General features: G+C 38.2%; 1 protein-coding gene across 1 annotated transcript in view; it reads left to right on the top strand.

The window, feature by feature from the left end:
- Nucleotides 1-6,829: 6,829 nt before the first annotated feature.
- Nucleotides 6,830-12,026, top strand: part of LOC107560287 (transmembrane 4 L6 family member 5-like) — a 10,329-nt gene continuing 5,132 nt past the window's right edge. The window contains exons 1-3 of the mRNA XM_016244426.1: nt 6,830-7,089; nt 8,023-8,103; nt 8,333-8,475. Coding sequence (XP_016099912.1) covers nt 6,919-7,089; nt 8,023-8,103; nt 8,333-8,475 — 395 coding nt within the window. The 5' untranslated portion in view covers nt 6,830-6,918. The remainder of the gene's footprint in view (nt 7,090-8,022; nt 8,104-8,332; nt 8,476-12,026) is intronic.

Genomic DNA, 12,026 nt, shown 5'->3' with positions numbered 1-12,026 from the left:
AGTACTGAATGCTGCACGCACGCACAGCGTTGTCAAGGTAACATTTGGTCAGTCATTCCCTTCGCCAAGGGAGTTTCAAACGCTTATACGAGACAGTAATACCCTGCACCCTTCATAGAACACACTTCAAGGGCTCTGCCCTCCGTAGGGCACAGGGATGCTCACTTCTGTGTGGAATTCGCCGCAGGTCTCTTGTACCACCGCAGAGGCGCGGACGTGCTCTCTCGTTTCATTCAAATGCAGCTTGCGTCTCAGTTTTTGATTGAAAATGAAATCAGAGGAATTTAGTATTAATAATACTATAATTTTGCTGTAGTGATCATATTATCCTGACGATTGTTTTGTACACTGTTCATAATGGATTTACAAGATTTCAAAACATTAATCTCAATTCAATATTTCATATCCCCGTATTTATATATTATTTTAGGTAAACAAAAAATCGGTGTAATAAGTTAACTATGAATATACAATACATTATCCCTTAAATGTCAACCTGATAGTTTGAACGTTCGTTCGTCTTGGCTCAAAGCCACTTGCTGAGAACTTTTCTTCGCGGAAGCTTTGTGTTAAGTGAGATAACTAAATATTTAATCTCTAATCAATATTTTTTGTCCAATTATTTGCCCAGTTAGTTTTGGTATTGCGGTAAACGTTACCTTGTATTCGCTATATAGCCTAACAGTGGGTGGTGGAAGCCACTTGCTGAGAACTTTTCTTCGCGGAAGCTTTGTGTTAAGTGAGATAACTAAATATTTAATCTCTAATCAATATTTTTGTCCAATTATTTGCCCAGTTAGTTTTGGTATTGCGGTAAACGTTACCTTGTATTCGCTATATAGCCTAACAGTGGGTGGTGGTCACGAAGATGACTGAGCAAATTTAATGTGTTTCCCCCTTTTGCAGCGACTTTCTTCTTGCAAGATCAGCAGACAGGGTGACCGTCCTCGATTATTGCCTTCAGGACGCTTGTAAAAGCCAAAATACGTCCAGACCACCGATTTGGTCCTCTTAGATGGCTGAAAAATCTCCCGAGCGCTGTCACTGCATCACAGTATGGTGAGGGGCGTAACATTTCCGTCACACGCTTGAGGTATTCGGCCAATCACAACGCACTGGATAGCTGGCCAATCACAGCACACCTCGCTTTTCAGACCGATGAGCTTTGTAAAAATCGAAACGTTTCAGAAAGGCGGGGCATAGAGGAGAAACAATAATGTACAGTATGTGGAAAATAATGTGTTTTTTTTTACCTTAAACCACATAAACACATTTCATTACACCAAATAATGTTCTTTTTAGCAACGTCACATGACCCCTTTAATTTAAAGCATAAAAGTTGAGGCTTCATATTTATTAATACAAAGAGGATAATATAGCCTGTACAGATACAGAAAGCGTATTGAGAAAAACATCAACTGCCGTTTTTGCAAACAGATATAGCATAGGTAATTCTCATCACATTACAGTGTGGTCGAGGGGATTCCAGACAGAAGAGTTCAAGCTTTCACAGTGACAGAAAAAAGCCCGTAAAACACCTGCGGTAACAAGATAATGAAAACGACTGAAGCAGCAGAACATTCATTTCATAAGTTTGTCAAAGGACTCACACCCAGAAAGCATGTGACGAGCAACAGCAACCTACTTCAAGAAAAACTAGAAACGTGGCGCCCGCTCGACAACCACATTTACTCATTTTGCAAATGCTCCAAAGCTTGCACATTATAAAAGAATCCGTTTGGCAGCAGTAACATGCAGCGAGCTGAAATACAGAGAGGGCTAAAGCATTTCCAGGAGAACACAGGATAGAGAATGCAAAGGAAAACTGAAAAATTGATAACCATACAACACAAAGAACCATCCTCAACACAACATGCACACCAGCACGGTGATGAATATACATTACACTGTTAAGCATGTTACAATAATGCAACCAAGGCTATTGTAATTCTTTTCTTAACCATTTTAGGGGGGGTGCACCGTTCCCAGAAGTACTGCAATACTGGGTCGATGCGTGGAGTGGACGGAGCAAGCCCCTATTCCATCTCCCTACTCCAAAAATCAATTTAATATATGGTGCCCGGGTAGGGCACGTATCAGATATTAAACTGATAAGAACAGATACTACACTTGATCTTAGCCAAAAGGCCGAGAAGCGATGCCCACAAATAGTCAACAGCAGGAACCACATTCTTTGAGACAGTAAACATGACGACGGCAAGTGTTTTATTAGTGCTTCTTCTTAACCCAAAAGCCTCTTGTACACTGTTATCATGACTGCACACTCATATCACCACTTGTTAATATCGTTTAGTTTTTTCAAAAATCGGTCATTTCTTCAACACACAAGGAGACGTGTTGGCCAATCAGAAGCATGGATGCAATTCCAGGACTGTAATAAGACGAAGCTGTTGTCAACATCAAAAGTATCAAACGGAGATGAAAATAAAGCCACTCAGAACATGACAGCAAAGGTCAAAATCACGGGATTTATTGTTAACGTGAAACATTGCCTTCAAACACGGAAAGGGTCTGTCCCCCCAGTGGACAAAAGCAGAACTGCCCTCCAAACAGCCCAACGATGAAGCAGGTCAAAATCAACCATGTATTAAAATATAAATAATAACAATACTTATAGCGAAACTAACTTTATACAAAACAAGGCTATGACTAAATAAGCACCTCGTGCTCTTTTCCCGATAAACCTATAAGCACATGCAGCGTCTCCTTCCTCAACCTCTGTAACACTATTAATAAACTTTACAAACATTTCATCTTAAATTTACTGCATGCGCACACACAACCACTTTTGTATCTTCCAGTCAATACATTTCGAAACGAACTAAACTAGCACGCACACCTAGCGAAGATGTCAAAGGCCTAATTATAGGCTACTCATCTTCATGCTAATTACATAGGCGAACTGAATTGGCAGGTAATGTCTTCCACCAACCCACATGCTTTGTGTCAGATAACGCAACAGTTAAAACAACACCTCGATGTTATAAACGCATAGGTTTTGAGAGTTCATACAACTTGTCCTACATGTTAATTGGATGGCGTTACCTGAACTTGAACTAGCAACATCGAAACACAACCGGTTGAGAGCAAATCGTCGACAAAACATATCAAATAACAATTGACTTTCGGTTAATATTACACAAAACTTGTTTTAAATGACTTACCTTGCTTTGAACCCGAGCAGTTAGTTGTAACACTTGTTACGCTCAGCGGTGAACTCGCGTGCGCCCCTTCATGACGTCACAGATTACACGGCCAAATATTAAAAAAATTTAAAATGTACTTTTTTATCAACCTTTAAAGTTTCAAAGAGTAGTATTTTAATTTTCGCAAAAAGTTAAATAGTTACACTTCATTATTAAATCTTTTTTTTTTTCAACGGCAATAACATAAACAAAAGTTACTGCGCATGCGCGCTTTTGTGGCCCTGACTTGACTTCCAAATAGAATCAATAACAGCAGCTAAGTAGTCCCTAAATAAAGTAGATTATTTTTGATAAGCAAAATATGTTTGCTGGGTAAATCAGACGGACTTGCTGAAAATGCTAATTCATTCTCTGCCAGTAGGAGGTGCTTTAAAGCAGGAGAAACAGAGGTTTCCCCAGTAACGGCTCACAAACGCTGCTTTATCAGGCATATAACATGCAAGATGAAATGAAAATTACATCGAAAATTTTCTAAAGATAGTCTTCCTTCAGAAATACAGTGATATAGTTTTGATACTGTGGCGAGCGCCACAAATAAATAAATGTATGTGAAACACATCCCACAGCACAACCACCTGAGCCCAACTTTAGTCTACTCATCGCCTTAACTTTAACTGCGTTTGTAGCCGGAGCCATAGCCAGACTGATAAACAAACACAGACCGGAAGTTAACTTCGGGCCAGGCACGTGCACCCGATGAAACCGTCTATAAACAAGTTTTAAAGGTGGGGTAAGCGATTTCTGGTAGCCAATGTTGACATTTGAAATCACCAAAACAAACACGCCCGTACGCAACCCAGGCAACGATTAGTTCTGTGAAACAAAAGCTGTGTCTCATTAGCGCCTTTCGCACCGCATTAGTTCCAGAACTAAATGTACAGTACTAAAGTACTGGGACGATTTTGCGCGAACTATTTCCCAGTACTATTTAAAGGGTTGCATTCGCACCGACAGAGTGTACTAAGAAGTGACGTAAGCCGGTCGACAGCGACGTCATTTGTGCGCGGCGTTCAACAACAGAAACAAAGAAGAACAACATTAACAACAGGAGGATGGAGGACGCTGTGATCGGAGCTGTGTTTTTGTTGTGTCTCGCGGGTTTCACAATAATGGACATGGAAAGTCGACGTATACGTAAAACGATTGAAAGAATGGAAAGGAGGACTAAGAATCTCCAACGACAACTGGCAGTGCTACATTTGCTACAAGTGCCTGCACTTCAGCGTCCGTCCATCTATCGCTGTTCTCCATACTTGAGAAATAAGTTGACACAATGTTTACAGTATGTTTACACGGCGTTTTAAATCATGGCGGGTGAGGGCGTTTTCGTACGCGTTTGGCCAATCAATGTCTACTTACGTCACGATTAGTACCAGTTGTGCTGGTTAGACCCTGCTCCGGAGTAGGAGCTAATTTGGTTCTCAAAAAAGGCAGTCCGGTACTAAAATCGCTCCCAGTTCCGGCGGTGCGAACACGCCGAAAAGTGGGTAGTTCCACAATTAGTTCTGGTACTATGAAAAGGTTCCTGCGGTGCGAAAGGTCCTATTTAGAAGGCTGCGACCTTCTTTCACATGAGGTGTATCCTTCGCTGCTACAGATAACCCACAATTCTTTGCGTCGCCGTGAACAACTGTTGTTAATTTGAAAAATGCCGGCGCCGGCAGATGTAACGTACACACAAGCGCAGATGTGGTGTTTACAACGTACCTTAATTCGCCTCGGTAAAAACGGATAAACTTTGTTTTTAATATCCTCCTCCTTTTTTCTCTAATAGATGCCTGCTGTAGGTACGCTGCAGCTCCTCAAACATTGAACAAAATAAAACAAGTAAAAGCATTTTGTTTTTTCAAATTACTTTCCAAATTTAGAAATAATTTTCCGTCATTTAAGTAGTGTGAGAGCGCAACGATGCTCTAAATGTGTTGGCATAGCAACGTGATACTTCCTGTTTCCTTTTCCGCCCGTCCTACAAAGGCTGTCTCGTTTAATTCTAGGTTGAGGACACTTCGTATATGCGACCTCCAGAGGATTCGACCTCCGGAGGGTGCAGCCTTCTAAATGAGACCCAGCTATAGTCTGTCGCTCGGCTCAGCTAATGTTCGTCCCGTGCACTGAACGCTCTCTCCACCACATCATGAGTAGACACGCCCCTTACTGCTGATTGGCTACAAGTTTGTTTTGCTATTCTTCTTCTTTGGTGTTTATTGGCGGTTGGCAACCTGACTGACTGGTGCATTACCGCCACCGACTGGAATAAAGTATGGATCAGGATTTTGCTTGTAGGACAAAATAAACCATAAAAACCAATCAAAACAAATAAATAAACTAGCAATTAAAACAAAACCAATATTTAAAAAAAATAATCAAAAAGACTATATTCTTTTATATGAGTAGATTTAACCAAATTATGGTGACAAAAAGTCCCAGTCACATGATTCCAGACTATAATCCCGTTTTGGTTTTGGGTTTTCTTCTTCTTTAGATTGGTGGCTGACAACCAATTTTAAAGGTGCATTATTGCCACATACCAGACTGGAGTGTGGAGCAGTATATGACAAACAAGGGAACTAATTATATTCTTTCCATCAATCCTGTATATTTTAGGTAAATCATGAGATGTTTGACCACATTCCTAGTACTTCCTTCTAAAAGCTTCTGAACATTAACATTTACAATGTCTTTCTTTAGCATTTGAAACATTTCCCTTCTTTCCTCCTCATATTTCCTACATTCCAATAACACATGTAACACTGATTCCATTCCCTCACAATTTTCAGCAATAGTTTGCCTATTTTTATTATTGTCTGATTCAGTCCAGTATGTCCTATTCATTCAACCTTGTTTTGCTATTTGGCCCGAATCAGTTTTCTAAATCGCTTACCCCACCTTTAATGTTCTACCGTTACCCTCTTATATTCATCAAAGAAAAATATACTTCTTTATGACTACCTTTAATGTACATATTTTATGTCAAGATGTCCCTTTTCAGTCACCTCAACAGTCGTCTTTAACCCAAACCACTGTGTTTTAGGCATTAAAAACCACTGCTAAAAACTCTTGAGTGTTACAGTACTTCTTTTATATGTTCCATGCAACTGAAAAGAATACGTTACTTGTCTTAATTGTCACGGTCCTTTCAAGCTTTTTCTTCTGCAACCTTTTATAAGGGTAAAAGAACATCTAGCCTATAAAAAAGGTTATTTCAACAAACAGTAAATTCATTTATAAGTGTTTTAGTGATTGGTACTGAATGAAGAAGATCGAAAAAGAAATGACGATGCAGAAGTATCATTAACCTTTACAAAACCATTATAAATAAAGTCATATAGTTGCCATTTATAACACAAGATACTATAAAAGGGCTGTAAAATGGGCCTTGCTGTTCTGTCAGGATTCATTATATGGCTTTACTGTAACTATTGTCCCCACACACCTTACACTGATCAACCAGCCACAATACACGTAAACACGTTTATCAGTAATTATCCAGAGCAGAAACTTCATCTACTGCCCACTGTTAAGTTAAGTTACTGTTAACGCACCATAAATGGCACTGATAAAAGCACTGTAAATATTGTCAAGTCTCAAAGGGCATTCTGTGCTATCAGTCAGAGCCTGTGCTGCACTGAGAAGAACACAGCCTTTGACAATTTCTCCTGACTTATAACGTTTTTTATACAGATCCATCGCAATGTGTACTGGGAAGTGTGCACGGTTAGTGGGGCTAATTCTTCTGTCCTCGGCTTTTTTGTGTATAATAGCCAATATACTTTTATTCTTCCCTAATGGAGAACAGTTGGAAACTGGCCAGATTTCCCTTCAAGTCTGGCTTATGGGAGGTGTTCTTGGTGGAGGACTAATTGTGAGTATTTCAGTCTGTTCAATTCTGATCTCATCATTAATGTGGTGTTTGCCTGAACTTGGCTGTTTCCTAAAAAAAAAAAAAAAAAAATCTGTCTTGTTATAATGAGATGCACTCACAAAAGCTGCCACTGGGGTGGTACTTTTTCGAAAGGTACAAATATTAATATGTACACTTTAGGTATTAATATGTACCTTTAAGGTACTTACTAATATACCACCCTGTAGGGGTAAATAAGGTTCAAATGTGTACCTTTCGAAAGGGTACCACCCCAGTGACAGGGTTTGTACCTTTTTATTTTCTGAGAATGTGCGATAGGAATTTTATTGTTTACTAAAATGAACAGGCCTAACTTGGTCTGATGTTTTAGGTAGAACATCAGATACTTCAAACACACTGCTACAAGGCTTTGTGTGCTATTTATTTTATTAATGTCGTCTATGATAATACATGAGCAGGATGGATAAATCCTGAGTAAAGTTATGTAAGGTGGCTCATGTTCACATCAAGCAATAATTGCATGTAGAGAGGAACATGCTACGAGCAAGTACACACATCACAGAAAAAGTAGATTGAGTTTGATGTGTAATTTAGTGCATTTTGATAAAACAATCACTCTCTCTTAAAAATAAAGGTTCCAAAAGGTGATTTTGCACAGTGATGTCAGAAGAACAATTTAGGGTTTCCAACAGAAGCATTTAGTGAACAGTTATTTAAAGAACATTTTAATAATCTGAAGAGCATTTTTCCACTATAAAGAATGTTAAAAGTTCTTCATGGAATCATAGATGCCAATAAAGAATCTTAATTTTTAATGTTTATCCTAGATTAAGTGATTTACACTAACATTATTTAACCTGCTTTACGGCAAACCTTATCTCGTTGAGATCACAGTTGACGGTAAGTTAATTTGCACTCACTTTTATTCATCAGATGATGTGTCCAAGCTGCTCAGCCATCAGAGCCGGGGGCAAAGGCTGTTGCGGGGCAGGTTGTTGTGGAAACCGTTGTCGTGTGAGTAAATCTAACAAAGAAAAACACCAAAAAATTTAACTATTTAACCAAAAATGGTAAAATCACTATCATTCACAACAAGAAGCTCACTAGTGAAGCCGTACAAAGTGAAAAGATAAAAACAACATTCTCTTTTGCATATACACAAATGTACTGTACAGATAAATTATATGCAGTCTATATATAATGTTTAATGTTTAATGTTTCATGTTCTTTTTGTTTTGTTCAGATGCTGAATTCTGTTTTCTCTTCTGTATTTGGCATTGTTGGGTCGGCCTACTGTGCCTGTGTTGCTATTGCAGCACTTTCTGTTGGGCCACTGTGCCAAGTCGAGAGTGATAATTGGGAATATCCCTTTGAGGACACGGCAGGGTAAGAACACCTAAAACCTAAAGGAAAAATGAAATGAATGCAATGAAATAGCAAGTGAAATCAGTTCTTTGTATGGCCACTACACTGTAAAAAATGACCGTGAATTTAAGGGTAAAAGACTGTAAAAATGCTACAGTAAAAACCTGTAAAATGGTTAACGGTAAATTCCCCTACTATATATATATATATATATATATATATATGTGTGTGTAGAAATTTAGTTCAGTGTTATTTCAGTTCAGTTCAATAACTGTGCAAGGTTAATCAATTATAAAACAAGTTCACTTCAGCTTACAATCAGCTCTACAGAAGGGAATAATATTGTTAGTCAGCTCAGGTCAGTTCAATAGCAGTGTTGTTGCAAAATGTGTCCATTATAAAACAAATCAATTCAGCTATAAACCAGCTCCACAAAAATTAATAGTTTCTGCATTCAGCTGAATTCAGTTAAAATTTTGTTCTCAACCGATAGTGTCAGTGCAGTCAAATCAATCAGCCAAGTCTTTTAAATCCCCTAAGAATAAATTTACTTATTTAGCATTTTAACTGTAACTGTATGAGCTGTGGTCTTATTTTTGAATGTAACCTCAGTCATGTCCCAAGGAGAGATGTTTCTTACCTGTACATTCCTATTTACACTTGACTTTCCTGTAAATAAAAAAAGTCTGAAAACATCCCTACCAAATGATCACTTTTTTAAGGAGTCAAAGCACTTTGAAAAATAATTAAAAATATATATATAATAATCCATGCAACAAGGTTCATGAGGGAAAAAAGTATGGAACAAAGTGAAGTTGATTGTTAAGAGGTAGTGAACAAAAATGTAAATTTAGAGATTTTAATTAATTAATTTAGAGATTTTATTTTCTGTATTTGAATGAATATTGTACTTAACAGATGTTTTTATACAGACAATGGCACTTGCTGTACATATTGTGGGCACATGTGCTGCACTGCACCACAGCTCCTGTATGACAGCTCTCTTTATGATAATAGTTAAAATATATGTGTAGTACAGTTGCTGTGTGTTTAGGCAGAATGACCACAAACATACCCTGCACATGTAAGAATGTCAAGTAAAAGGACTTGATTTAATAAGGTAATTAGCACTTCTGAGAAACAAAAACAGTAAGAAAGATTGAGATATGTGGCATAATGTGGACTAGATGGCCCCTGATTCTGTCTTGATTCTCCCTTTGCTGTGATCTGTATTTCTAGACAGTGCATTACAGCATAAAGAGCTAATGAGCCAGCCTGTGGAGGGCAGTTGTGGATCTCTAATGATAGATGATGTGAGATCAATGGGGTTTCTAAGTGTAGATCTGGCAGGCTAGATTCACCAGTTTAACAACAGCGCTCAGTATGCCACATAAGCAAAATGACTCTCTGAGGAGCATCCCAGATCATTTAAGATCACAACATAAAATGGAACTCTGATATAATGTTTTTAATGGTATTAAAGCAAGTATTACTATTACGTGTTAATTATACTTAGATGCTAGGAATCTGAACACACTCATAGCCCTAAACTTTACAGCATAGCTCATCCTGCACCCGATATGTTGTGCTTCATATTACAAGGCAGTTATTGTGCTATATTGTGCTATATTACAAGGCAGTTATTGATTGTACACATTCAATGCTTTCAAACAGAGGCATCCGATAAGTCTGCAGATTTAATTTAAAGGCTTCCATTGCTGTCTGACTTGTGTAAATTTTCTCACAGGGGAGTCAGTTGTAATGCTATCCAGCAGGCAGAATCCTTAAGAGCCTGCTTACCACTCTTAAGCCCTACATTTGTGCAGTGATGAATCTCTCCGCATAGCTACTTTCTCTCCCAACATTGCACTAACCACATCTACTAATCGGATTAGCAGGAAATCACTGGTCTTGCAGATCAATTCATCCATGTATAAGCAGAAGGAAGCATTGATTTGTCCCTTTTCAGGCATTGCTGGGGCCATTTTGACAAACTTGACATTTTGCTTTACAAACTAAAGATTCTGCACTTGCCACAGAACCTAAGCATACTGTGAGCAGTAAGTAAAAAAAAAACTGGGCTCACATTAGCTTATTAAATATACAAATTTAATTTCAGTATTTTTTCATAGACTTGGATCATTATAATCATACAAAGCTGATTTTTTTCAATAATAGTTGACATATATGTCTATGAATTTTGTGTTTTTATTTAGTATCACGATTTTAGGGTAAAATCAGTACATACAGTAGGGTCCAAATGTCAGAGAAAATAACCTTTTATTTTTTAATCAGTATAAAATTATCTGTTGTTGCTTGTCAGCTGCGCCAATACAGTTTACCATCTCCATGTGTTGTACTCTAGCCCCGGTGTTCCATGTGCTCTTCACAATCTGGTCAGTCATTCATCTCCTTGCATTTGAAGATAGCATGTTCATCAGGGCAGTGGGTAGTGCCCTACCTATAATGTCTGCTTTCCCACTGTGAGTAATCAACCTGGAAACCCCAAGATGGATGGCCCTCTGGAGGACAGATCCATTTTATGAGATTACTCTTAGCTAATTAGCCTCATTCCCAAAACCCCTGAATCGAAGGGTTATTCATTGGAGGTTTTTTCATAAAAATTGGCTTTGCACTGTCAAAAATGCCTTAAAGTCTCTGTTCTATATTGTTCAATTATTGTAATGTTTAATATAATGTGGGAAAATGTAATCATACTCCCGTCTGCTCTAATGTGATTTTCCCGATGTATTGTACTGTTCCACAACTCCATTTGATTTAGTTGTATGAGTTTTAACAGATTGCAATATGACAGATTTTTACACTGGGTGATAATAATCAACAGAGACATTACATTACATTTTTATAACTGATTAACCTGCCATAAAATGACATTGGCTTGAAAAATGTTTGCAGTGTACAAGCATGTAATGGATTTAATGAAATGACATTAAGTGCAGCCAGAAACTATGGGCGCTAAATCAAAATTATGAGGCTTGTTTAGTAAGTGCAGCTGTCGACTGCAATACTCAGACAGCTGAGCCTATTCAGCAGTACTATTATATAGCAGTGCATATAAATGTGTATGTATCATGCACCGTCTTTTACAGATGGGCATCAATGTACGTGTTGGTAGAGAAATTCAGTAACTGATATGCAGTGTGCCCTGGTTTTGCATTTACATGATGTATATATTTAGTATTTGTGTTAAAGGGGTCCTATTATGCTTTTTCACTTTTTGAATTTTAGTCAGTGTGTAGTGTGTATGTTTGGGCATAAAAAAGATCTTCAAACTTACAAATCTCAAAGTCCAATCCAAAGGGAGATATTTCGTTTTTAAAAAATCACTTTTCAAGAACTACAACGGAGGGCTCGTTTGGACTACAGCGTTTGTTTTCCAGGTTTTGTGATGTCACAAAGCGGCCTATTAGAATATCATTAAAATAAATCCCGCCTACAGAAATTCGAATGGTTGGGATGTGGGGAGGGGCGAGGTCGTGGTTAGAACGCTTGGCTGAGTGCATCAGACAAGAAGACGAGGAAGAAGAAGTGCTGCTGTAGCCTCAAGTTTT

The sequence above is a fragment of the Sinocyclocheilus grahami genome, unplaced genomic scaffold (genome assembly GCF_001515645.1).
Source record: "Sinocyclocheilus grahami isolate Dianchi unplaced genomic scaffold, SAMN03320097.WGS_v1.1 scaffold718.1, whole genome shotgun sequence".
NCBI classification, from domain to species: domain Eukaryota; kingdom Metazoa; phylum Chordata; class Actinopteri; order Cypriniformes; family Cyprinidae; genus Sinocyclocheilus; species Sinocyclocheilus grahami.
This window is presented reverse-complemented; position numbering and strand designations above follow the sequence as displayed.